This window comes from Anser anser, assembly GCF_964211835.1.
Source record: "Anser anser genome assembly, chromosome: 2".
NCBI lineage: Eukaryota > Metazoa > Chordata > Aves > Anseriformes > Anatidae > Anser > Anser anser.
Genome location: NC_139721.1, coordinates 96,782,148 through 96,810,066, shown reverse-complemented (window position 1 = coordinate 96,810,066; position 27,919 = coordinate 96,782,148). Strand labels below are relative to the sequence as shown.

The 27,919-nt window shown below is 37.0% G+C and overlaps 2 protein-coding genes across 6 annotated transcripts in view; one reads left to right on the top strand and one right to left on the bottom strand.

Annotated features, from left to right (window-relative positions):
* ANLN (anillin, actin binding protein) overlaps nucleotides 1–21,192 on the top strand; it is a 28,694-nt gene extending 7,502 nt beyond the window's left edge. The window contains exons 6-25 of one of the 2 annotated variants that reach the window (XM_083826072.1): nucleotides 124–317; nucleotides 443–550; nucleotides 1,086–1,203; nucleotides 2,054–2,170; nucleotides 2,721–2,947; nucleotides 3,507–3,658; nucleotides 3,971–4,118; nucleotides 4,729–4,864; nucleotides 5,196–5,378; nucleotides 7,343–7,469; nucleotides 8,403–8,451; nucleotides 8,531–8,587; nucleotides 9,985–10,023; nucleotides 10,359–10,380; nucleotides 11,730–11,842; nucleotides 13,504–13,557; nucleotides 15,478–15,564; nucleotides 17,073–17,180; nucleotides 19,230–19,402; nucleotides 19,790–21,192. In XM_083826072.1, the coding sequence (XP_083682198.1) occupies nucleotides 124–317; nucleotides 443–550; nucleotides 1,086–1,203; nucleotides 2,054–2,170; nucleotides 2,721–2,947; nucleotides 3,507–3,658; nucleotides 3,971–4,118; nucleotides 4,729–4,864; nucleotides 5,196–5,378; nucleotides 7,343–7,469; nucleotides 8,403–8,451; nucleotides 8,531–8,587; nucleotides 9,985–10,023; nucleotides 10,359–10,380; nucleotides 11,730–11,842; nucleotides 13,504–13,557; nucleotides 15,478–15,564; nucleotides 17,073–17,180; nucleotides 19,230–19,402; nucleotides 19,790–19,913 (2,336 nt within the window). In that variant the 3' untranslated portion in view covers nucleotides 19,914–21,192. The remainder of the gene's footprint in view (nucleotides 1–123; nucleotides 318–442; nucleotides 551–1,085; nucleotides 1,204–2,053; nucleotides 2,171–2,720; nucleotides 2,948–3,506; nucleotides 3,659–3,970; nucleotides 4,119–4,728; nucleotides 4,865–5,195; nucleotides 5,379–7,342; nucleotides 7,470–8,402; nucleotides 8,452–8,530; nucleotides 8,588–9,984; nucleotides 10,024–10,358; nucleotides 10,381–11,729; nucleotides 11,843–13,503; nucleotides 13,558–15,477; nucleotides 15,565–17,072; nucleotides 17,181–19,229; nucleotides 19,403–19,789) is intronic. The other variant, XM_083826073.1, reaches the window with a different exon arrangement.
* A 3,859-nt stretch (nucleotides 21,193–25,051) lies between these two features.
* The window catches only part of AOAH (acyloxyacyl hydrolase), a 77,854-nt gene continuing 74,986 nt past the window's right edge, over nucleotides 25,052–27,919 (bottom strand). For all 4 annotated transcript variants that reach the window (XM_083826089.1, XM_083826090.1, XM_083826092.1 and 1 more), the window contains one exon: nucleotides 25,052–25,465. In XM_083826089.1, the coding sequence (XP_083682215.1) occupies nucleotides 25,337–25,465 (129 nt within the window). In that variant the 3' untranslated portion in view covers nucleotides 25,052–25,336. The remainder of the gene's footprint in view (nucleotides 25,466–27,919) is intronic.

Genomic DNA, 27,919 nt, shown 5'->3' with positions numbered 1-27,919 from the left:
TGTAACACTAAGAGCTTTAAAGGAGACATCTTAATTGTTTCACTGAGAACCTTCAGTGGGATGTAGAACTGTGTTGTGATTTGTGTTTGAGTTTCCTTTAAAGTAAGATAATTGTTCTTGTAGGGGGATCAGGAATTAAGCCGTTCCTGGAACGCTTTGGAGAACGCTGTCAAGAGCATAGTGCACGCAGTCCTGCTACGAATACACCAGGGTACAGAACACCCATTGTCACTCCAAATACACGGACAATCCAGGAAAGGCTTCTCAAACAAAATGAAAATTCCTCTACTGCCAGTTTAGTGCTTCAGCTTAAGCAGGTATGGCTTGCTACATTCATAGCTTGTACATGAGCTTGAGGAATATTCCACCTGCCTGAGGAATGTGAACTGTCTTGATGTCTTAAAGCCGTCAACTTTTCACCTATCCCCTTTTATTTGCTTAGGAACGTGAACGAGAACTTGCATGTATTCGTGGCCGGTTTGACAGGGGCAATCTGTGGGGCGCAGAGAGAAGTGATAGTTTGAAGAGTAAACTTCCAGAAGCTAAAATGGTAATGTGTTAGCTGCATGCATCAAAAGATGTGTGAATTGCTTTTACGTGTTCTGAACATGGAGGTAGAGGCACAAATGTAGATAAAAGATGAAAAATCTAAGCTTTATAAATACCCAGGCTATGTGAGACTGCTTCTCAAGTACATTGTATGATTATAAATGAAACATTGGATTTTTTCCTCTAATAGAGTCAGTTAGAGACACTTGATACTGACTTGAGCTGAATGAGTTATTTTTGATGGTTAGTGTGCTACTACTTATAATCCTATGTAAGAAATGTGGGCTTATTTTTAATATATAAATACTATGTCTCCCACACCCCAAGAAAGACCATCCTAGAAGCTCTTCACACAGCCACTCAATTTAGTATTTACTACTTCATCTGACTTTCTTAAATAGGGTCTTTCTTGATATTGGATAGGTAACCTCTGTTTTTTTTTTCTAGCAGGTACTGCAGCGTGTTTGTCTCAGGTAGTATTTGTTAGTCACTTTGAACACTGGCACCTGAACGTACTATATTCTTGTTTTCGGCAGGATAGCCCATCTCAAGCTAGTCCAAAACGTTCTCGTTCTGATGCCACTGCTTCTGGATCAGCGGAAGACATACCAGCAGATGACAGGCCACCCAAGTCTCCCAGTGTAGAATCTTCAGGTGAGAACTGTCACTGTCTGTCTGTGGTTAATACTGGACTGAAGCATTGCCCTTAGCATTCATACATGGATAAAAAGGATAGTAGTACTGATGTGTGGAACTGGACCTCAGTATGACCTTATTTAGTTGCTGATTTGCCTAAATCTTCTTATAAAAATCTTCTCATACAATAGCATTCTGCACCCCTGTACTGCTTGAAGGGTTGGCAAGGCAGACTGCCTTTGTTTCTCAGTAGGTTTACTGATGTTTCACATCTTCACATATGCTGAGTTTAGACAGTGAGTGAGAATGGCCAGTTACAGACTTTATTTACACTGTACCTGAGTATCCGAACTTACACAAACTCTTCCCTTGCCAATATCCTGTTATGACATTATTCTAGTAGGAGATGTAAAAAGAATTGAGATGCTTGTGACATCCTATCTGATGTTCAGTGAGTGGACGAGCCTTGAGCTCTCTGAAAACAGTGAACTTCTTTAAATGCTGCTCATACACTTTATGGGCAAACAGGCTCTCAAACGCGTGTCTATAAATGCATAATAATATGCTGCTTTTAGGTTGGGCTTGGGTGTGGTGTTTTTTGTTGTAATTCCGTTTTGCTGGAGTGGTTGCCCTCTGCCATGGCTTCAGCATTTTTTCTCATGCTATCAATTTTCTGATGATACAGAAGTCTAGCTGCACTGGTTGTGGAGGATGTGTATTCCGATACTCTTTGACAGCGATGTAACTTGATTTAGCAGTGTTTTTTTAAGTTGTCAGCTACATTGACAATCTTCCAAAACTCAATACTTTAAATAAATAAAACAGAAGGCTAGACAATCTTCACTGACTTTTTTGATGAACTTCTCAGATGCTCCTAAATGTGAAGAGACTGATAATTCCAGTCCTCTGAAGATTACTCATCCGAAGAGCTCTGTAAAAGCAGTGTCTGTCTCTCAACTTGAACAATGTGCTGAGAAACCGAATGGTTTGTATTGATTAGATATATATTAATGTGCTTAGCTGTCTGTTCTCACTTGTCCACCAGTGTTAATATCTTTCAGGTTTGAATAATGAATTCTCTACATTTGCTGATACTCATGTGTATATGCTTTGTAATCAGTTTCCTGACTTGTTTTATGTATATCTGTCATAATTCTTGTCTTGATGTTAGTCTTCAAGAAATACCAAAACTGATGCTAAACATCTGGGAAAGGACAGCAATAACTAGTGTACTATGGGAGACTGCAGTTTCAGATTTGTTTGAGTTGAAATGTTGAAACTTGTCTAACAAGCGCATCTCTGTTTTGCTTCTCTGTATCACTGTTGGGGAATTACGCAGTTTAAGGGCTAATAGTATGTAAAAATGAGGATGGAAGTAAAATTTAGGATTCTACTTGCATGAGTATAGTGCTTTTTAATTGATCTTGCTTGAAAAGTGAAAATGTTTGGTTTGTCTGTCAACTCTTTAGTCTTACTATATAAACAGAAATATTTTGTCTTGATGCTACTAATATTTTTTAAACATCCCGTTTCAGATGATGTATGTGAAGTTGAAATGAGTGTGGATGATGAGATGAATAGCTCAAAAGTGATAAGTGAAATCTTTGAAATTCTTCAAGAGGATGGTCCAGACATAGAAAAGCTGAAGAAAGAAATGAGCATAAGCCTAGAAGGTGAAAGTGATGAGGATGAGCAGGAAGAGTCACTAAATATTTCATCAATGTCTCTGTTAACTCCTCTAGTGGAATCTGTTGGTCCAGAGGTGAGAGCTCTTGGGAGGTGGGGAAGGGCTTATGTCTTTTAAAGAGATGTGATGCTTGCTTGTAAACAGTTATGTTTTTGGTGTATTGTGATACCTGGGCAAATAAAGTCAAATGACACTTTGCTAATGAAAGCATAATAAGGTAAAACACCTGAAGTTTTTTTGTTTCTCTGGAAGTAAAATAGCATCTAATATGCTATGTTAAACAAGTGATTTAGCTTTTGCTAAATCAAGCTTTAATATATAGATCTATTACTCACACTGGACTTGTATGCATGCATTCAATGAAGCAGTTACTAGTGAAGATCTTAATTATTTAACTGCACTAGTTTGAGAACTAAGGGTGAAAAGTGCTGGAAGTTGCTCTGTTAACATCTTTAAAAAAAAAAGTAGTGTTCCCCACATCCTAGGAAATATTTGTAAACTATCTGCTTAAATAGTATTCAGCTTCCTCTAAACTTACTGCATATATGTAATCATAAAACGTATAAGGGTAAGAGGAAATACGTCATGATTAACATGAACGGATATTTGTAATGCAACTTCTTCATCTCCCTAGGCCTTTGTTTCTCCTTGTAAGTCAGTCGGTGGGGATAGCAGTGTCAGTGATGTAAGTCTGAAGTCTGATAAGTTCCAAAGGACTAAAGTCCCCAGGGCAGAATCTGGAGACAGTATTAGCTCTACATCAGAAGATCGCAACCTCCTGTATAGGTAATAAAATCGAAAAGATTCTGTAAGTACGTGAGCTAAGATGCCGCATAGCATTTTTTAACTCATCTAATGGAAGATGCTGCTTAAACTACAAAAGAAGCTTTTTAAAGTTCTTAGCCTTTACCAAAGGTCACTTCTGTGACCTGTTGCTTAAATTTAAAGTGAGTTGAGTACTTTTATTTTAAAATTGTTTAGTCACAATGGAAAATATTGACTGATTTATGTATGTAGGTGCATAAATAAAAGTGTGTATGTGTAAAAATTCTTGGCAAGTATGCAAAATGCATTTAATGCTGTTCCCTGTTTTAAAAGTGTTGATGCGTATAGATCTCAAAGACTTAAAGAAGTAGATCGTCCTTCAATAAAGCAAATCATTGTTCGCAAAGAAGATGTTGCTTCCAAACTGGAAACAAAAAAGAATGGACCATCTGATCAAATTAATATCAAAAAGAAGATGCAGGTATCTAATGTTTTAAAAATCTTTCTGCTGATGTAATATTTCTTAACCTAATTCAACCTGCAAATGACTAGAACATTTGCTGTTTCAAGTAGTATGTTAAATTAGGTTGTCGTGCATAAAGGCTTAATAGTATGGAATTGTACAACATGACTTGATGAGCTAATGCATCCTTTAATGGGATCACGCTATAAAGTACTTGTCTGAAGAAAACAAGACATAGTTTTGAAAAGAGGATGGGGAAATATATTTTGTCGTCTCTGATTTAGGCAGGATTCACAGCCACGTGCTTTCAGTAGGCAATACTCTGATCTTCACTGGTGCCTCATCATGTATGCTGCTGATTTTCTGTTTAGCTGCTGCTGCCAGTGGTCAAATGGAAGACTATCCTGGATATATAACATACATACTCACCACCATATTTAAATTACCTCTGGGGTAGAAAAAAAGTTGAGCTGGAATATTTGTTTGCAGAAGTAAAACTGTAAGCTGCAAGTTTTTTTTTGTGGTTTGATTTTGTAACTTTTCTGAAGCATAGCCAAAATGTTAGTCTCAAGGTGTTCAGCTTCGTTTTTTTTGACATATTATTATTTCAACCACTGTTTTACTATAGGAGCTGAATAATGAGATTAACATGCAGCAGACAGTGATTTATCAAGCTAGCCAAGCTCTGAATTGCTGTTTTGATGAAGAACATGGAAAAGGGTCGCAAGAGGAAGCGGAAGCAGAGAGACTACTTCTCCTTGCAAGTAGGTTTTTAGATGCAAGTCAGATTCTTTAGAGTGTGAACACTCAAAACTAGAGTCTGAAAACTCCATTTATGATGTTACCTTGTACTTGCTTATCTATAGCTCTTCATGTTGAAAAAGAGGTGATAACATCTATTCTGTCTCAATTTTTCCAGTAGGCAGGAAAATATTTCTGGTATCTTTCTTGTCTCAAATATTCCTACTTTTTTGAAAGGCGACTAACATTTCTGTTGCATTTTGCATGCCTGTATTAAAAAAAAAAAACAATGCTTGTTTATGTTCAGTACTACTTACCCTCTTACAACTACAATTCATTAATTTCTCTATACAGCTGAGAAGAGAACTGCTTTATTGGAAGAATTAAATAAACTGAAGAGCGAGGGACCTCTTCTTAAAAGAAATAAAGCTGCTTCCACATCTTCTGAGTTTACCCCATCCAGGGGATCCGTTTCTATTTCAGAGATGCGTCTACCTCTAAAAGCAGACTTTGTTTGTGGTACAGTTCAAAAACCAGGTAACAGTAGCAACTGAAAGTTACACACCTTCTCTCAGTGTTTCCCTAATTTCCCTACATGGATTTATTTATTCTTCTTGTTTGCTTTTTTTCTTGTCCTATGTGTTGGTGCTCCTCAGAACTCTGGGTGCAATGGAAAACCTAGCAAGTACACTTAATCAGTCTGTTTTTGGCTAAGTCTTCAATACTTTTTTTTCCCTGGTCTCTTTTTAGTGTCATCCTCTTCTGGCTTGTGATGCTCAGAAGACTTAGAGTGACTTTCCCAGCCCAGTCTTAAAGAACCACAGAAATATCTTTTTCTAACTTGTTGGGAAGGAAGTAAAACTTTTGTTTCAGGCCTTTCTTACTGCCTTGGAATTTTTCCATGGATGCAAGTCTAGTACTAAATATCATTATGTAAATTCTGACTTCTGAGGTGTTCTGAAATAGTGACTAAATATTTTTTTGTCCTGTTAACACCCCAAAATACTTAATAGATGACTGATATTTATAAATTATCTTGCTATATTTAAGTCATTAAAGTGGGTATTTTTTTCTTCTGTTCTAGAATAGTATCTGGGAATCATAAAATCATTAGGGTTGGAAAAGACTTCCAAGATCACCTGGTCCAACAATCACCCTACTACCAGTGTCACCCACTAAACCATGTCCCTAAGCACCATGTCCAACCTTTCCTTGAACACCCCGGGGCGGTGACTCTACCACCTCCCTGGGCAACCTGTTCCAATGCTTGACCACTCTTTCTGAGAAGAATCTTTCTTTGTTGTTCCAGGATAGTCTCTGGACCTTAGTAAGCTTCTTTGTCAAGTGATTGTTTAAAGAATCTGCAAGACTGCAATGAGTGCTTTTTTTTGTAATGTTGTTGTAAAACTTGATTGTAGCTGGTTTCTAACAGGGTCATACTTCTTGCTTCACTAAAATTTGAGAGCAAAAGTCAGTGGACATTTCTTATTTTATACTTGTTCCAGAACTACTTATGAATTCGTATGTAGCATTTCTTGTTTTCTTTTTAACTATGCTATGAAATATGAAATGTGTTTTTAGTATCTTCAAATATATATTACAAAGAACATAGATTGTCTGGTACTCCCATTTAACCTCCTGACACAGTACAGTTCCTGTATGAGAGAATTCATCTGCATTTATAGAAAAATATCCTTAATGGTTACAAAACAGTTTAGTTTGTTTCAGTAATTCTTGCAACCAAATGGCCTAATCAAACGACTAAGAATTACTTATCAAAATTGTATTCTGGAAGTGCAGCATTTGCTATATATTGTGCACGAGAACAAACTCTATGAATCATTATCTCTGAAGAGAATGTCAGATACAAAGGTTACAAACTGGTGCTTACTGGACTGTAGACCATTTGTTCTGAAAGCTGACTTGTCCTACATAACAGACGAACCAAGCTGTTTTGTTTTTAACATGACATTATGCAATGCATCAACTTGGTGCACAAACACCAAACCTTCAAGTCATCTGACATTATTGAGATATGCTCTTATATTCTTTCTTTTTTCCTTATGTGAAAAGTTAGGGAAATGGATTGCCTGGACAACAAGCTCATTCACAGGACTAAAAATTATGAGAATGGGTAAAAAAGTAAAAGCTGATGTGTGGTTAAGCTGGTAGGCCTAGGGAATAAGGAACTAAGATTAATTTCTGAGTCTGACTGAAAGTTCTTCCTCTTTCTTCTCATGTACTGGGTAGTATAGGTCTGGCCTGAGATGTACCAGGCCATAATGCACTTGTGAATTCTGTGAAGACGATTCCAGTAGTGGACACATTAGGAAAAATAACTTGTTTTCAGAATTAGTTTATAAGTGAATCTCGACTAAATACAAATGTCAAAGTAGGATGAAACAGAGGCATGTTTAATGGCAGTGCGGTACTCTAGATTTCTTTGGATACTTGGACGACTTTTGCTAACAAAACCATCTAAATCTGAAATATATTTGCAGAAGCAGCAAACTACTACTATGTGATAATACTGAGATCTGGAGCAGAAAATATGGTTGCAACTCCATTAGCAAGTACTGCCAGCTCCCTGAATGGAGATGCTCTTACTTTTACTACAACATTTACTATGTAAGTATAAGTGTAAAGAAACTTCTGGAACCGGTTCCATCTCTGATGGAGCATACATGAATATTTTCAATAACGTTTTTATATAAGAATGCTTTATTCTGCAAACAAATAGGGTGAGGCCTTGTGGCATGAGTGTTTCTAGACTTAAGAAATAGCTAGAATGCACTCTTCAAAAGAGTAATCTAGATTTATTCCACCATTCATCAGCTAATTTGTCTATTGCTTTTTCTATGATTGTTCTCCCCTGGAACCTCTAATGATGAATAAATTGCTCTCTGAGATGGTGTTTCTTCTGCAGCAACTAACACTTTATATAGCTATTTGGTTTTGGTGTCTCAAAAATAGTTTTGTTAAAACTAAAGCTTCAGTCCTCAAATGTTAGCTAAAAGGATGTGAATTCAAATGGCTGGTTTGTTTAAAAAGCAAACAAAAAAACCCTCACTTTTTAAAGTCCAACACATTCATTTAGAAAGCAATCTTTCTTTGTGGAAATGTGGGCCAGCAGTGGACTGAAGGAGTGCATTTTGAGAAATGGTAGATGTATTCTTTCTACCCCTTATCCCTCCTTTACTTTTGTTCTTGGAGTTCTAGAAAGCATCTTGAGGTAGTAAACCTTGGGGTTTTAGGAACAGCAATGCTGCTTGCACTGGGGGCTGCTTGCACTGGGGAGTAGTATTGCAGAAGTGAAAGGATTTCAGACATCCCTATTGACCTGTAGGAACAAACGAGGGCTTACTAATAAGAGTGATAGAGCTGACTAATAGTCAGTCTAAGCTTCTTTTGAGTAGAACCTAGATATTCCTAGCTGCTCCTTGCAGAGTTTTAGGGAACAGGAGGAGGGAAGAAGCAATGAGTAACACTTAACAACAACAACAAAAAAGCCTTCTTTGTTGCAGTCTGTGGTTTAACTTGTTTTCCACTTCTCCCTTTTAGGCATGATGTGTCAAATGACTTTGAAATAAATCTAGAAGTTTACAGTTTGGTATGTATCAGTCTCTGTCAAAAGGATACATAAGGGGGAATGATGTGTCATGCTTTCTTAATATCTTCTTGCCTTACAGGTGCAGAGAAAAGAAGTTGCAAGCACTGATAAAAGAAAAAAGGCAAATAAATCTAAGGTAAATGGAACATGAAAATCACTATGTTGTATTTCAACAGAAGGTACACTAAGACAACTGCAGTTTTCAGGGATAACTGACTAATAGTTTTAGACAATCTGTTGCTTTTGCTCCTCTTATTCCTTTATGGAATATTCCTGATAACAGATAGGTTAAAGAGTCCTGCAGCTATTAGTGGATTGGACCTGCAGCACCTTGAATCTGAAATCCATTTGGGGAGACAGTCTTATTAATTCTGCAAAACACTGTGCTTTGCAGACTTTTTATTTAATAAGTGTGGTTGCCCTTGATAACGGTTTACCCTTATTCTCCATTTCACTTAAATTCCATAAGTCTGTATGCCCTACCCTGCAGTTTGACTTGTCTTAAAAGTTCTATTGATCAACTGTAACGCTTTTTTCTTTCCAGCATTAAGTAAAAGCAATAGGTGCTTATTTCTAAAGCAGGTGTTTTAATAATGCCTTGGAAGTAAATGCTTCAGCCTTCATAGCATGCACGTTTCAACTGCTTGTGCTTCATTAAGGCTTTGTGACCCAAAACAAGCCAGTAGCTCACTGGAGGTGACTTTCTGCTTGCCATTCCAACAGTTGGGCACATAGTGTTTTAACAGTTTTAGGTCCCATTTCCTCCTTGTTAAGATGTCTCAATGTAAAAATGAGTAACTTGAGCATCCTTCAAAGAAAATGGGATGAATGCTTAAAATCCTGTCTCTGAGAACAGTAAATTCCTTAAATTTTTACTTCCGTATTGCAGTGAAAACATGCTTCCACCTATCCCCCGATAAAACCAGTTTGAAGTCCAGGGTTTTTCTATCCTGTGTCTTAGTTTACAGAAATCTTCACTTAATACTGAATGTGTTTGTGGAACTCAAGGTAAGTTGCCAATGTGGGGCTGATGGCATACTGTAGCTGCTTTTTGACAAGCTTATTGCATTTGTCTTTCAGGTTCAAGAATAGATGCATACATAATTCTAGTTCATTTAATATACAATCTTATTTCAAACTTTGGGACTTTCACCTGGAAATATAGATAATGTACAACAGTAGCACGTTGAACATCTCTGTACTTGTTAATATCTTTCTATAATAAGCAAATGTAACTTTGAAGCCATGTTGCAGAAAAGAAAAAGGTCTACCAAGATTGCTTTCTCAGATGCATGTTAAGTATGTAATAGACTAATATAAACTTTTCTGCAGTACATCTTTGCAAAGCATTTTTTCCACTGAAAGTCACTACAGTCACTCTGGGTTCAAAAAAAAAGACTGACTCATAAAAAGAGCTAGTATCTGTTCAAAATTGATTTAGATGATAAGCCTTAAAGTTTAATTTTGATGTTAATGTAATGGACAACTTAAGTAGCATGAAATCCAAATGCATTCATTGTGGGTTTTTTGCAGGTTATCACTCCAAAGAGATTATTAACATCTATCACCTCTGTAAGTATGAATGTAATACTGTAACAGGCTCTCAATATGACTACTTCCAAAGGCTGTATTCCCATACCTTAATAAGGCTGTGCCTGTAACAGGCTTTTTGTGTCCCTTACTTGAAACTGTAAACTGTGCAGCTTTCTGCCAAACTCTTCAGCATCAGCTCAAGAAATAGGTAACAGCTCTGAATACATGATGCTGGAAATATGCAGTTAGTACATGTTTATCTGGATTTCATTTTTTTCAATTACTTCAAATCTAGTTTCTCTCAACCTAATTTAGTCTTGTGTAGAATTCTCAAACTATTTTCCCTCTAAGCTTTTGTTTTTCTCTCTTTCTAGAAAAGCACCCTTCTTACTCCAGGTAAGCAGAATCTAAGCATGTTATACCAAGATAAATAATAACATTGCTATCAAAAGTGGTGTATTAATAAATAATACTTGTACCATGATAATTACATTTAATAAATGCAGAATTAGGCCAGTTTGCCAGTTACAATTGCTAAGTATTATATCTTTATATCTAAGTTACTATGTTTGGTGGAACTTCTTTGCAAAACCAAAATCACAGAATCGTCTAGGTTGGAAGAGACCTCCAAGATCATCTAGTCCAACCTCTGCCCTAACACTAACAAGTCCTCCACTAAACCATATCACTAAGGGCTACATCTAAACGTCTTTTAAAGACCTCCAGGGATGGTGACTCAACCACCTCCCTGGGCAGCCCATTCCAATGCCTAACAACCCTTTCAGTAAAGAAGTTCTTCCTAACATCCAACCTAAACCTCCCCTGGCGCAACTTTAGCCCATTCCCCCTCGTCCTGTCACCAGGCACATGGGAGAATAGACCAACCCCCACCTTGCTACAGCCTCCTTTAAGGTACCTATAGAGAGCGATGAGGTCTCCCCTGAGCCTCCTCTTCTCGAGGCTAAACAACCCCAGCTCCCTCAAAATCACGCATCTGATACCAGATACTGTAGTTTAAATTCTGTTCCTGAAAAGATGGACTCAGATGTAAACTAGAGCCTCATATCAACAAAGTAATATAGAGCAAACTTGGAGATTCTTGAAAATATGAACAGATTATGAAGTATTTTTGTCATGTTTTTAACATGTTTTCTGATGCTTGGGGAGAATAGCATCTATGAGTTTCTCTGACTACTTCAAAATGGGTTATACATTTGTCTAACTTACGTTTGACATACTTGAGCTAGCTTTAGTATAAAAATGTAGCAATAAGGAGCTCGTGAACTAACTCTGAGATGTCTACAATGCTGCTGCAACTAGTCTGATTCCTGTGCCTAAGCTATATGGCTTGTTTCTATTGGTACAGAAATGCATGCATGCGAGTTCTGGAAGACTGCAGTGTGTTACTTGACTTCCAAATCTGTTAACCTCTTTTTGAGTCCCTATTGCAGAGTGTGTGCTTTGTGGTATGCCCTAGAGTGTGCTCTGCCCCCCCTCACACCTCTTAAAGTGAGTTATCTTATCCTTTGCAAATGTTTCAAAGCTTTTTAATAAAGAAAAGGTCTGCTGTGGAGCAATGGGGTATACAAAGATCCTGTCTGAATGTGCTGCTGGGCTGTACTGCAAAGAGTGCTTCTGGAGTACTGAGTAGGGCATTTATACGGTAGTACATATGTGGCCACTTAAGCACTGCAGCATCTCAGTTGCATGTTGTATTACAACTTGCCTTGAACTTTTCTCCACAGCCATGACCAGTCCAGGCGGCCCTAATGCAGTCCGCACTACTAATTTCATCCTTGTTGGATCCCACAAGCTATCATTGTCTTCTGTAGGAAATGCCAAATTTGCGTTGGAAAAGGTAATGGATATTACTGTTTACTAATCTAAAGATAATCGCATAACATTAGAATGAAATGAATGCGCCTGAGTTTACTGTTTCCAGGCAAAATTACTGCTCTAGAAATGAAATTGCTACATAAATAAATGTTTGTGTGCATGTATGTATTTATATAAACATACACAGATTTTACTCATAAACTTCAGATGACTGAACTGTCTTTTTAAGATACAACAGAAAAAGACTTTGTTATGACAGGTGTTGGCTCTTCTCTGTAGCCCAACGTATGGTATATCTGTGCAAAGATAGTGAATGTGTTTTGGTTACTGATTGCTGTTGTTGACAAAATTAATGTATACAGTTGGCATCTCTCTACATAGTCTTCACCTTGCTTGTTGCTTTTACTGTCAAATATTAAATACTGTATTATTAAGTATCTAAGTATATTTATTGTGTTTAATAATGAAGTTACTCCGAGATGAATATAGTTAGGAGTATAAGTTTCTTTAGGAGTACAAGTTTTTCTCACCCAATTAAATTTGTAGAAACAAGTTATCTTTATTTTTTGAGAGCTATTATCAAGTTTTATACCTTAGTTCCCTGTCTAAACAATGTTTATTGGCTCTTACCAGTAAGTTATTTTAAAAAAAAATATTCTTGCATTCATTGTAAACTCTAACCTTGTAACATCTTGCACCTAAAAGCTATTTTAATAGGTGTTTATGCCAGCAGCTATTTTAAGCTAATTTAAATTAATTTTGAAGCGGCAACAGATTATGCCAGTACTAAATTGCAGCTTTATCCAAATGGCAGTGTCAGAAGAAATTTTCTTCTAGACTAATTAGCTTATTGTGATGATAGTAGTATTGCAACTATAGCTTCAGACAAGACATGACACAGCAAGAATGGTTGTTTGTGCACAAGATTAAAAACAAAAGATCAGAATAATCCAAATTTGCTCTTCAGAAGATTTACTTCTATGTATAGAAGCAGACTCCTCTATTGAAACAGTCTGCAGACCTTACAGTTGAATTGTACTGCTACTATATGTGTACCAGCTTTGTTTCTTCAGCACAAACATTCCCCTTACCAAGAGCTATGCATAGATCTCATTTTGCATGTGACTTAGTTATTGAAAACCCATTGCTCTGGGTGTTATGGAAAACAGCTTTTACTTTATACTTGGCAATGTGGGTTTGAGCCTTTTTAGTTTGTTCTTTAGGACTGAACACTGGGCTGGATGAGTAAACTATAGTATAAACACAATGTTCAAATAGGATTATTGAGAAAACATGGAAACTGATTTGGTTAACTTCTTCCAGGTGCATGACTTCAACAGTTGCGAATAAGAATTTCCCATTTTCAGTTAGCTTTTTGTGAAATTATGACCTCTGCAAAGCTTCAGTTTTGCTGTGGCCTGTGCTTGCACTGAACAGCTGCTCTTAAACTTGGCCCCACTCATTTCTAATATAAAATAAACTGCCAACTCAATGGGTTTCGAGTTTCATTCCTCCCAGTTATGTTATGCACAGCTAAAATTCAGAGCAGATAGGATCAAAATCCACTCATGTAACTGTTCTTCCCCACACACACACTCCCCCCCCCCCCCCGCCCCCCAAGAAACAAACAAACAACCTTTAACATTGTACTGACTACATTGAGCGTGTTTTTTTTTTCCATAGATGAATTTTGAAGGGGAGGAAAGAGAACTATTGAGCTATATGTTCCGGGACAAGGTTGCTATGATTGCTTAGTTTATAACTAAATAGGAAACTGCTTCCTAATGCATGTTGCTTACGTCTGTCTGCCCTCTAATCTCTTGCAGTTTTTAAAAATTCTAATGTATACTTAATATGTCCTTGTAAGCACTTTTTTATAACGAGATGCTGGGAGGCTTAAAAAAAAAATTTGAAGAATTTGACTTCTTGTATTGTAGAATGCTAAGGATGCTGATAGAACTCAGTTAAGACCACTAGCGTTTTTCCTTAACTAGCTTGTCTCTTGTCTTCCTAGTTGACTAGACAATGGCTTTTCTTCAAAATGTATCATGTCTCTCTGAAAGTTTGTTAGCCAGGAAACTTAAGCCAGTTTCTTGTTGAGCTGTATGGAACTTAAAATTGGCTACTGTGCTGAAAGAGATCGATAGAAAAACCACGAGCAGCCTAAATACCGGTTTAACTCAGCTTGTTGAAGAAAACTAATATTGCTCAGGAGCTAAATCTTTTTTCTTGTTTGGTCAAGACCTTGCTTGAATACAACCTTTAAGCAAATTTTAAGCAACAAGTGATCATAAAGAACTAAAGTTTTGAAAGTACTAAGCCCATCAAAATGAGGTTCTTATCTGTATACAAATGTGCAGTTGAAATATTTTGCCTGGTGTATGCATTTTTGCGTTTTTAGGAATTATGTAAATTAATGTGCTTAAAAGAAATAATTTTTTAATCTCTGAAAATAGCTTTGTGTAGCTAACTCTTCTTGGATTTCAGAAGAAAAAGAATTTTATGTATGTTTTCTCACAAAATTAAGGTGGTAAGCTTAATGCCTATCATCTTCTACGTGTAATCCAAGTTCTCCTAAGAAAATTATTTTTTTTGCAAACTTTTGAGGGTTATCTTGAGTCTCATTAGATTATCTTCCTTGACAGTAAGCCAACTTCTTTTTATGGTGGGTATCTGAATGACCATACCAGAAAGCAAGCTAGGCTAGTCATGGACTTCAGTTTTCTCTTCATTTAGCTGTTTATTCAACAGATTGCTTTCTTCTCAGTACCTTCACCCTACTTCATTTTGAAAGGGATATATTGTTGACTAGAATGTCAACAGAATACGTACACTACACGTACAGGAGGATGTTCTGAGACCTTTTTTAATTAGTAATGGTGTTGTAGGCTCTGCATAACTGAAATGTTCAATTTGCTATACAACACTTTCACTTTACTGTCACACAACTCTTTGTTAGTAAACTCTTCATAATCCAAGTAAGTGCTTTTGTCTGACGCAAAATAGAAAGGAATCCAGAACACACAAAATTGGGGAATTGACAAAAATTCCTTAATGCCCTCATTCAGAAATGCATTTTACTGCAGTTTGGAAGTTTGCAAGAGTTGGAATGTTTGCAACACTTCCTGATGGAACATGTAGTGTCACACCTTAAGTGACAGTCAAGAACTACTATTGTTACTTTCTCTTCTTCCAGGAATTGTTTTTTTGCACAAATATTTTTCTGAATAGGCACTGCAACATCAGTATCTACTGGAAATGCTTATGTCATCCAAGTACCAATCCTGTTTAAACCCACTTTGTTTTTTAAGCAGCTTAATGTCAAACTGAGGCAGAAGCTTGTAGGATGTGGACTGCTGCCATGTGTTTTTTATAACCTTGCTTGTTGGTTTATAACCAACGTCCAACATGCCTGTTTCTTCTAGACAGAAGCATGCTTGCGCATATATCCTGAGCAAATTAATAAATCTTGAAAAGCTTGTCAATGAACTTGAAAGAATTGTTGATTATTACTGTCCTGCTTGATCACTACTTTCTGGCTGTGGATCCTCAGAACAAGACAGTGCTAACTTTCTGGTGCAGGTGACTTGCTTGAGCTGGTAGAGTAGATGTTGAGAGGTGTCAAAATCAAATGACTAATTGTTTTACTTTTTGCAGGTTCCTGTTTTGTCTCCTTTGGAGGGTCATATATATTTAAAGTTAAAATGCCAAGTGGACTCTTCTGTGGAGGAAAAAGGGTTCTTGGTAAGATATTCACTTCAAATTCCTTCCGTGGAAATAAGTCTTACTAAATATAGTCACTATTTTAACTTCACACATGCATTTGGTGATAGTGAATCTTAGCAAAACTAAGATTTATTTTTCTTCCTGAACCAAATCCCAACACTTTTCTAGCTTATGTTCTAAAGCAGCATAAATTAAAGCTATCTCTAGTACTGTTGCCTCTCACTAGAATTTTAGTTTGTATGTTTTTATTGTAAACAGTTTCCCTGTTATTCTGAACTTGAGTTAACTTTCATTTGCTATAGTCTGTGTGTCACGAGATGAGATTCTAATTTCCCTGCCAGAAACTCTTACAAGACATCTTAGATTTTTTTGGTCTCATATAAAAATTATTTCTAGCAAAAGAGGTTTTCCTCACTGTGTGCACATACTTTAACTTAACAAGGAAGCTATGCTACTTTTTGCAAAACATCTTAAGCAGTTCTCTTTTTAAATCTGGACTTGCATAAAGAGCACCTCAGCCTAATAGATGAAGCTGTTAAGCTTCTATCCATCAGATGGCAGTAAATGTGCTATGAAAATAATTCAGCAAAACATTAAACTTTACTGTTACTCTAGTGTATTCATAAGGCAGAATTTCTTTATTTTTTAAGCAGTTCTGTCTCCTTTCCTTTTACTTAATGAAGTCTGTTCACCTTTGATTAGATGCAAACATTTAACAGGATTGTTTGCTATCCCATATTTTTGTGCAGGGATTATAAACCGTGTGTTTACTCTTACTATACAGTATGTGAAACCTGGAGAATGGTGTGCATATTAAATTTTTCAGAGTGAGGGTTTGCAAACACCCTGTGCCATTAAAAATATATAGTATGAATTACAAAGAGTGGAAAACACAACACTTTAATTCGAAGAAAATGTTCTGTGCAAGTTCAAGAGGGATCAGAGATAGAAGGTAGATACTAAACTTTCTATTTCAATATCAGGGAAATGGGCCTTGAAATTGACATAATACAGTATCTAATAAAATAAACTGCCAACACAAACAAAATTGATTTCTAATTTCTTTTAAACTGACTGGACTACTGAATGTAGCCTGCAGAATAGCCAGACATACACTTTGTAATCCTGACCTGTAAGTCAAAGATGACTCATATACCTAATCATAATAATTTGTGTTATACTAGTATGTGTCTTGTGAACTCTGCAGAAAGTATCTTCTATAAATAACCCTCCATTGTATTAAAATGATAGGAATGCTTACTACGGTCAGTATTAAAATCTAGTCATTTAAAGTGGCTGGGATTAGGTGCATTTTGAGCCAAAGGCTGCAAACTTAAGAGTAACAGTGTAAGTTCATTTTCTACACTGTCTGGAAATATACTAATAGAAGTTTCTCCCAGTATATTTTTTTTCCTGCTTTTACGTTTACTGCAATGAAGGGTTGTACTTGCAGAACCATTCTGTAGGGAAAATAGCTGAGTACAGACAAAGCTGAAGGTGATAATATTTTTTCCTTTTTTTTAAAGACTATGTTTGAAGATGTTAGTGGATTTGGAGCATGGCATAGGCGCTGGTGTGTACTTTATGGAAACTGTATATCTTACTGGACATACCCAGATGACGAAAAACGAAAGGTAATTCTGTTTATAAAGAAAGATCAAGCCTATAAAGTTCTGTAGTACCCTATGCAATTCACTGATCACTTTTAAAGACAGCAATGCTTTAGGTTTCAGGTAACTATATGCAAAGCATGAGATTCAAGCTCTTAAAGTTTATTTGGGGAATGGAGACTTGTCATAAATATGACCTAAACAAGGGCAAGTTTAAAAATTGACCATATCTGGTGGGGAAGAAGAAAATTGGAGGAAAATCCATATTCAATTTTCCTTTTAGTTTTAAGGCTTTCCATTATATTTGTCAAAAGACTAATCTAGAGATTACTTAACTGAAATCGATCAGGCTTGTACAGCTTGGTAAGCAAGCTGTATCTATCTACCCTAATCTTTAGACCAAACACTGACTTTAATACTCGATATGGTGAAAACTGAGACTGGACAATCCTTCTATATTGTAGAAGCATAAATGTAATTATGGAGTATCTTGCTTGCAGTTGTTGTTTTCTTGCAGCTCCCACATTATAGCTGAAACTGGTAGATTTATATAGTTCTTGCAGAAACTCATGGTATTGTCTGGCTAATGCACCAAATCAGAGAGGTTCATCTGTCAGTAAAGTGAACTTTCCTGTCTCTTTAGCCTGTTCCTGCAGTGTGTACTGAAACCTTTCCAGTTGCTTTCAAGAGGCTTTTTTTCCTGACTCACTTAAGCAATTTGCCATTAAATGTTTGCTTGTTTGTTGGCAGAACACTTTCTTTCCCAAGTTCTGTGGTGAGCTCTGGTCCTTTTGGGTCTTCTACACCAATTCAGCTGCCTGAGTTTAATTTCTTCCTGCTAGCAGAGGAAGACCATATGCTGGTAGTTGACAATGCCAAAATATATCAACGTACTCTTTCCTTGCCAGGAGACAGGAAAAATCTCTGCCTACTGTAATTAAAAAAGGCAAAAAATTGATCAAGAAAAAGCTTCCTGTTCTGCTTTTGTGCACAAGAAAGCTGCTTTGATTTGTCTTAGATTGTTCTGTTCTTGAAAATGTTATAGACTTGTCACTGTAACTGAGAAAGGTATACTTAAAGAATAATATAGATATGCTCTTATTTATCATCTACAGCAATATTAAACTCTATCCTTATATGCCTCCCCTTACCCCTACCTGCTATGTCTGTTCTATTATGCGAAGATACATGTAGCTCAGAAATACCAGTGTTGAACAATGATTGCTTTAAATTATGATATGTTTTTTAGATAAGCTTTGCAGGTTGGTGTATATATATGTATATCTATGGGAACTGTTTCTTAATATTCATTGAGATGGAGCTATCCTTTTTTGTTGTAACCTAGGTTGTATTAACTGTCTCTGGAATAGCATAATGAATATGCCCAATAAATAGCAAGCTTTTCTCCTAATCAAGAACTGCTTGTGATGTTTCCGTGGTGTGAGGTATTCTGTAGGTGTGATGAATTGGAGCCAAGGTCTGTAACTAACTTTAGGCATACAGCTAAGCCTCCCTCTGTAGTCAGTGGGAAGAAATAACTGCCTCGAAAATGGAAATGCTCCCTGAAGAGGTCTAGCCACTAACTATAGAGGGAGCTAAAGCAGCTGGACTCTACACTTAAGTGCCTTAGTTGAATGTTTGAAGGTGAATCCATATACTTACAAGTTTTGATGAGAATGATACAAAGCATTCCTGAAGTGCCTGCCTTCTGTAGGCTTTGGTAGAGCTTGCTCTATCGGCTTGGATTTTATTACCAAGCTCTCCTGAATTTTTGAGTTTAAAAGCAAGTTTCTCTTGAAAGGAAAAAAGAAAAGGGTGAACGTATTTTTCTAGTCTAAGCCTCTGGTAAGGATGGATTTGTTAACTGTATTGTATGTGGCAGAGCAGGGCCTATTTTGTTGTCTGTTATCTTGCTTCACCTATTCTACTTTTCACATTAAAAAGAGCAATAATAGACTTCTATTTATTTGGGTGGGGAGTGGAATTCACTTCATATGGAAAAATTGTCAGAGCATATGTTCAGAATTAGTCTTCAGAACAATATTCTTAACTGATGATTAACTTCACTTTCAGCATCCTTTGGGCCGGATAAACTTGGCTAACTGCACTAATCGTCAGATTGAACCTGCTAACAGGGAGTTCTGTGCCCGTCCCAACACTTTTGAACTGATAACTGTCCGTCCGCAGAGGGAAGATGATAGAGAAACCCTTGTTAGCCAGTGCAGAGACACACTCTGTGTTACAAAGTGAGTGGATAAAATCATGGTTTGTGAAGGTTGTGGGGGGGAGGTTATTGGGGGGGGGCATGTCTTGCCTTGTGTGATGGTTTTAATAATGTAGCCTTACAACTTTGGCATGCCAATGCAAAGATAATTAAAATGCTAAGATTTCTGGATGATACTTAAGCTGTCTTGATCACCTTAATCATGTTTTGTCTTACTGTCCCACTTCTTTCTTCTGAGAATAAAAAACTTGATGTTTCTAGAAGTGGAAATGCCAGATAGCTTGGCAGTACTCTGCAGAATTCTGGAATATTTCATTTTTCACCTGCTATTTGGGATTCCATAGATGATCGCTTTTTCAGAATAACTAGGGGGGAAGGTATCTAACTCATTGGGTTCTTTGCTTTTTAGGAATTGGCTGTCTGCTGATACTAAAGAAGAGCGTAACCTTTGGATGCAAAAGCTAAACCAAGTTCTTGTTGATCTTCGTATGTGGCAACCTGATGCTTGCTATAAACCAATTGGAAAGCCTTAAACACTGGAAGGGGAATATGAAGAAAATATATATATGCAAAAGGCCACATGAACTACACAAAAAAAAAGTTAAATGAAAATTTGTGGAAAGTTCTCTGGATCAACTAAGCTTTAAATTTGAGAGTACATACCTTTATACAGGACTTTTATGCAGTATTTTTATCTCACTTTAAGAGTTTTAAAACTTTTTTCCTAGCTTTTCAGTATGGTAGGAAGCAATTAGCAGTTTCTAAATATGCTAAATATTTATATAACTCCTTTTTTTTGGAAGTCTCTTTAGCTAAGCACATTCTCTTCTTGAAATAACTAAATTATTGGAGGAAATCGCACTTCTGGAGGATGAGGAGGGTGGGGGAAGCTAGTGAATACACAAACTTACTAGTTAACTCAGCTCCCTGAAAAAAACATTAGCTCAGAGTTATATTAGAAGGATGGTGCTGAAGCAGGAATTTTAATGTTGGAGCATTTCTTATAATGATCAGGCAAAGTAGTTAATAGTAAATTTTATTCTACAACATGCAGCATAAGTATTTCTTGCTTGCACAATGTCCTTTTCTTCTGGTCAGAACAAAAGATGTGCACAATATTCATACTTCTTTGTATTAGATTTTTATGCCGTTTCTCATACCAAACTGGTATGGATAATTGCATGTATGCTATATGGTTTACAGGTATGGAATTATGTATGCAGTACATTGCACTTTGATAGAAATGAAAGGTCTTTAATATTTTTGTTAGGACTGCTACATAAAAATTAGTTCTAGGTTTGTGTATGTCAGTAAGTCTTAGAACTTGTGGTTTATAAAAGCTTGAATTCTACTCCATTTGAGAACCAGAAGTAGGTTATAAAATTGCTTTTTCTGTAAGATACTCTAAAGCTGCTGTCTACCAACTAATACTCTTGCCAAAAGTATGGATCTTCTCCACCACCATAGTCATGTCCATAAATGCAGACAAAAAGAGTACTTCAGACCCATCATTAAAAAGGCAGAACTAGTCAGTAAAAACTTGCAGTTTTCACAGCTTTTTCACTGGGCTTAGTGAAATACTATCTCATTACCCCACTATTGCAAATGCAGTAGTGGAATACTTTTAAGTTGTTACTGCTGTTGTATATTCACACTTGAAACACTAAATTCTGTTATCTTAAATTGTTTTCATCCAGACACTTTTGTACTTTTGCTTTTAAATCTATTTTTTTCAGATGTCCTTAAATATTTCCAAATTATGTATTGAGATATATTTTATCCCTTTAAAATAAATAATAAATCTTTATGCAACTTCTCCTAATATCATCTATGCATTTGAGACATAAGGCTGAAGACAAAAAGCTAGATTCCATGTGGTGTTTGGGAAATTCTATTCAGTATTCTATTCAGTATGTATATCCAAAAATACCTCTTGATTTGGGAATATAACACAACATCTCAAGGGTAGCTAGCACCAGATTGTTTGTGGGCAATTACCATGAATATGGTTGGGACATACATGGGTGTAAAGGCAGCTAGACATCAGCAGTTCATTGAATGTGATGAGAGATGGTTCTTGTCTCATGTGGTAAAGACATGGCAGCAGAGTAGCAATGGAATATGAACAGTGGCAGTGCAAATTTCATCCATGGATACACGGTAGGCTGAGTTATGAAGCAAGAGTCTATAGAAAGGAGTGACATGCTTTCATTTGGACTGTATTTTCAATTTGGGCTATTATCCATTGTAGAAACCAATGTGTTTTATTATTGCTGAAGACGGAAAAAATATCAAGGAAATGTATAAACTGTAATAGGTGATGCAAATTAAAAAACCTGACCTGAACACACTGTCAGTGATCAAATGTACTGCTGCAGTCAGCAGAAGCACGTGACACCAGCTTAGCAATAAACATCCATTTACACCTCTACTGGGTTGCACTAATGCATACCTCCTCCCCTCTCACATTTCCCAGTTCCTTCAAGGGTGAGCTGTGGAAAAACTTTTTCAAAAACGTCAGGGTTCATCTGTTTTCTGAGCACTGCAAGATAGACATGAGGGAGTAAGGAAAACGCAGATGTGAGGGAGAGGGATAACATGGTTAATATGTGAGGGTTTTTTTCTGCAAGTGTATTAGAACCTTGATGAATGTTGAAAGCAGAGAGACTACAGAACAACAGTTCACTTTAAACTTTTACTCTACCATAACATTAAAAAATGATTGTGCTCTGTCTGAATCACAGAATCCTAGAGGTCTTGCATGTTTGTTTTTTTTGTTTTTTTTTTTTTCTTCCTGAAGTGGAAAGCCAAATACAGCCACAGAGTTTGAAAAGTTTTGGATAGAAATGTCACGACGAGGTGAGAGCTTTCAGCTCTACAGGTTAGAGTTTTCTCATATTTATAGTTGACCCTTTTGGAATAGGCCAGGCCCAGTGAATTCAAATAGCTTCAGGTAGATGTACCTCTATAATTCAAAAATAGTTTCTCTGATACTGTCAGATTGCAAAGCATTAAGTTGTTATAAAATAGTTGAACAGAAAAACAACAGCAAAAGCCTCCTACGTTTAGTGCATTGAAACCATGTGCTGTAAGGCATTGATGAAATCCCCCTGTATCTACATCATCCAACTATGTGGGGGGGATGCCCGTGATAAGACATTCCTTCTTAAAAATCTGTACTGTTAATAAAGCTTGATTTCATGGTGCTATACCTAACTTCCCAAGAGCAATTTTTTTTCTTTTACTCAGGCATTTGTCATCTTCATCCTAAGCATCAGGAGATGGTTAAATTAGGGAAATAGACTAGAATACATAGCTCACTACTGCTTTAGATTAAGCTTTGTCAGAACCAGCTGTTTAAAATTGGGCATTTAACTTACCAGTGCTGCTCAAAAAGCATTTGGGCATGCAGATCTTCAACTATTTTTTGTATTTTTGAAACAACAAAGAGATGTAGTACTTGTAAAAGGTGGTGGCATAATACACCCCAAATTCATCTTTACTGGCAAATAGTTACTGCATTAGTTACAAATGAAGTTTCTGTATACCGCCTGATTTTAGTGCTGAATTGGAGAGTTTGCTGCTAAGGTGTGACATATGCTTTGATTAGTGCTCCTGCAGCCAGTGGCAAGCCCATTTTGTCAAGTCCCTCAAAGACTGTATTAAGCATGGATTAATTACACTGCTAGGGCAAGTCTAAGAGCTTTGGGGATTTCAGGTCTCTCTTGCCTTTTTATAAATTTAGAACATCCTCTTAGTCTTCTTTTTTTCCATTGTACACAATTTCAAGATGCTTACTAATAAGAAATTCTACAAATGAATATGCTTTGCTCTGGGCAATGAAGCTTATTTTAACTGAGGAAATTTGAGTCTTACTAGCTTTTAAAACTCTTAATTGGCATTATCAAAGCCTAAACTCAATTGGGATGCAGTAACTGCTTGAAAATTTGGCTTCTAAACACAGTGTTCTCTTCCCTCGTTTGATTGCCGCATTTCTGTGTTTTGGTATAAAGGAAATTATCCAATATGAGTCTGGAGGTATTGTCCTTGCTGTACGTGGTCTATTGTAAAACAATGTAGATGCACTTGCTTTTGTCCTGGTTTTGTTTTTAATGACAGTAAGAAACCTGACCTGGAAAGCGTATATTGAACACTGTGCCATTTGGCAGAGATTTTTGTACAGCAAGCAGGTATGTTTCCTCTTCTAGCACTAAATAGAATCATAGAATATCCTGAGTTGGAAGGGACCCATAAGGATCATCAAGTCCAACTCCTGGTACCACACAGGTCTACCCAGAATTTTAGACCATGGGACTAAGTGCACAGTCCAAATGCTTTTTAAATTCTGACAGGCTTGGTGCAGTGACTGCTTCCCTGGGGAGCCTGTTCCAGTGTGCGACCAATAGCAGAGGCATGTCTGAGGACGACTGAGTTGAAACTGTTTCTTGGGAGACAGTGGCTATTTGGTAACATCTGAATGCCTTGAATGAAGTGGGACATATGATAGTAAGTATCATTCAATTAAAGTGCATTCCCTCTTGATTTCCTAAAGAAGATGACGAGTATTTCCTCAAACATCAGCAGTTGTCCCAGAAGAATTTAATCTTAATAAAAGATGCTGCATTGACTGTACTTAAAAAAGAAGTACAAAAAAATAGGGTATTTAGGATTTGCTTCAATCAAAACAGTATTTGCAAGTACTCCTCTGCCTCTTCAAACTACGGAGCAGACACAGCTCCTACAGATGTGGCCGGTGTGCTTGGGCCTGCACACAGCCAGGCCGTCTGTCTGTCCTGTAGCCTCAGAGCTGGGTCACAGCTGATGCAGCCATATACACAGACACATTCAGAACAAAAAATAGACCAAGTATAACTGAGCCCTGGCTAATTTTGATGGCTTTAGTCATGCTGTGTTAACACTTTCTATTTACCATATTTTTCCACGTGTAATTTGTGCTATTTTATGCTGTCTGATCCCTTTATCACCAGTAGGGCTGCTAGTAGAGCTGTATCTAATTTTGCTTGGGTATTCTGTGGTGGTGTTTTTTTCTTTTTGTTGTGTTCTTGTTTGCCTTTTGCTAAAAGTATTGGGTGAGCTGGTGAAATAAATACTTTTAATTCTCAATCTTTAATACTGTGTATAAAGTAGAGCAGGTAAGAGCTGCCCATTACCTTCAGCAATTCCTTAGGTCATACCTGCAAAATGCATGGGACTTATAGTGCCTATTGCATGTGTTATGAAGCTAAAGAGTAGAGATGTGTTAAAGCTTTAAAAAGCAAGCTGTGTTAAATACTTGAAGGGTTGTCAAGTTACGAGCTCATTAATGGTGGAAAAGGGAACCTGTGCTCAGTCAAACTGAACTAATGCTGCCAGGCAAATCTAACATCTAGTGTCTTGTTATTCCTCGCACATTTTAATAAGCAAATAGCAGCTAAATAATATATTGACAGTTGAGGTAATTACATGTATACAACTCATAGCAACAAGATTAGATTGGGTTCCCCCTCCCGCCCCTTTTGGGATCAGATTAACTGTTGAACAGTACAAATCGAAAGCCCAGAAATACCGTTCTGCAGGGAAAACAATGAGGTACGGCTAGGGGGTTGCTATATGTGGAAACAATCTTATTATGCATTTGCAAACCAGTACAATGAATGGTCTAGCTGGCAAGTATCCTTTGATTTTATTTTATTTTTGTAGCTCCACAGAAAAAGCCCAGTCTAATTGTACAGGTGGGTGACTTTGCAGTTAAGATACAGCACTGAAAAGAATGCTGCTATGCTAACTTCAGCACTACTGTCTCTTTGTACTGCTATTTTGAACAACAACAACAAAAATAAGTGTGGCTCTGATAACTTGTGCCCTCTATTTTCTTTTGTTTTGGTCTCTAATCATGTTGTTTTCTGGAATGTACCAGGAGGCATCCCTGTAAACTGTGGCTCTGGCAGTTTGGGAGTCAGTGTCCACCTTGATCTTTGAATATAGCTTCAATCTGGTCGTTGAATGGATTCTCCTTTCCAAGCACTTGAGGCCATTCATGTAGTGCCTTCTGCCAGGTAATGCTTGTTCCCAGGGCTGCAGCAATCTGTGAACAGCACAAATACTATCAATTTCTTGTGCCTGTATAATTCAGTGGTTTTATACCAGTCCCCATCAGAAGGCAGACTCCCCTCCATAAATGTGATGGAGCGTAACCTCTAGCCAAAGAAAATACTCTGTTCCAGCTGCCTGAATAGATGAAAATCCATTTGAACAGTAAAATAAGGTGAGGATTACATATCTGTACTTCCCTGACCAGAGCAAGTACTGGATTTATCAACAAGAGCTCATTTCTGATAAAATGGGCAGGGGGGGATTCCAAAAAGGTGTTTCTTTTCTTTTCTTTTCTTTTCTTTTTTTTTTTTTAAAGATCAGATTTGAAGCCTTACATTGAATAACCCTTTTTAAGCTATATATCATAGAAGGAAAATGTGACCGTATGTGGAGTTTGCAAGCATAAAGTTCTACTCTCTGTTACAGTTGTGCTTTGTCTTTGCAAAAGTGTTGTAAATTATTTTTATCAATTACAGGAAAATAAAGACATACAAGCAGATGGTCAGGTCTAATGAGAGTCTTCAACCATTTCCTGATGCCTACAGTATCTGGTCAACAAACTTCTGTTCAAAAGCCACAGGGTCTCACTTTTTTTCCCCAAAGCATTATTTCAAAAAGCACTGCTTGGACATAAAGCATAAATCTCTTGCCAGTCCAAAGGAATTCATGCTCTTGAATTCCTCTGATACTTCTAATAACTATTCTCTTTGTTATCCTGTAAGAAAACCCCAGGTGCTGGGAAAAAGAGGCCCAATTATATCCAGGTTCAAAACTAACCACCTCTGATTCTCTAAGTCCACACCTGCTGCTGGCTGTCTTCAGAGCCTTTTCCCATGAGACCTGCAGAAAATGGTAAAATAGCTTTTCTCCTCGCTATCAGAACTGCTCTAGCCTTTACAGAGTGTTTGCCCTAGAAGTTATGCACTAAAGAGAAATTGTATCTACTGTTTTGCCAGGGTGAAAATCATCAAGGGTAGGAGAAAGGGAAAGAGAATAGCCTGATTCTCCTTTAACCAAGTTTTCACACCCTGCTAATGCTTTTTTGTTTCAACTTTTGACCTATGGTTATATTTTTCCTATATAGTAACTTTACTTTCAAGTCTGAAACTCATGCTAACATTGATTATAATTACAAGGCTTAAATAGGGCTAACAAAGCCTTCGTACGAAGGGCCAAGATGGATTTATGGACTCAAACTATTTGAACCCTGTTTCAGAAAGAGACTGGAACCTTTAGGGAAATTTTATGCAGTTTTTTATGCTGTGCTTTTGAAAAAAAGCTGTAATGATGGGCCAGGAGAAGAAAACTTTATTCAGAGCTAATGTACAGAGAGCCACATTTGCAGGGTGGAAGCTCTTGGACTCTTGTCATTTGCAACCTCATTAAGCTATTAGACATTAGGCAGGGGAGAAGAATAGGGGAGATTTTGTAACATGGCATTTTTTTTCTTGGTACAAATTCCTAATGTGACTAAACAAGGTTCTGGGACACTCAGCAGCTGCCAGGCGGTTGAGACCTCTCTGTGTCAGAGTGGTCCTTTTTGGCATGGGAGTCTCCAAACCTCCTTCACAAGTCCCTAAACCTTCCTTATGTTTTTAGCAGGATGACTTTTTTTTTTTTTAAAACAAAACAATACCCACTATCTTTGCATGTTGTACCCCCCTGAAAGAGTGAAAGAGTATCACAGGAGGTACACTCTACAGTGTTCAGACTGCTGTTGATTGCAATTTAAGACGTGCTTAGAATGTCCTAAATAACATAGGTCCTGCTCAGACACCTGCTCACATGGTGCTGATAATTTACACTGGATGAGTGGTGAGGCACAGAGAAAGGTTCATGATTCAAGAAATCATTTCTCTCATAGGTCCTTTTTAAATTCCAAACAGCTTGTGTTTTGGCACCAGTTACATTTATTTTTATTTTTTGCATTTTTTAATTTTAATCTTAATTAATAAATAAATAAAATCCTGAAAAATTTTTAAAGGAAATATTGCCTATTTTTCATAAAGTCCTGGATGACTGTGACTTTGAGGTGGTTGTGTTATTTTAGCAGCTTTTGGCTGTTTTTTCCTTCTGTACCAAAATGGGGATGGGAATGTTTCTCAGCAAAGTGTAAATACACAACTAATCTGATGTGTTTTGTTTCACTTTTTTCTCTTCCCTGGTTATAATGTGCTTTCCTAAGACTTAAAAAAAGAAAAAGGGAGAATCTAATCACACTCAAGCTGTGCTTTCCTGCCTGTACATAATCATTAAGAATCTTCCAAGCATCCCTGTTTCCAGTTTGTGATGCTCAGGGCTTTTGCGTTCTCAGTTGTAACTTCATAAAAGCAAGAAATGAAGCCATTTGCACAGAATCCTCTTGAAATGCATGGTCATGCCATACAAACAAAGCAATCAGCTGTTCCAGACAGAAGCAATGTCCTTGAAGCCATCTGGCACTCAG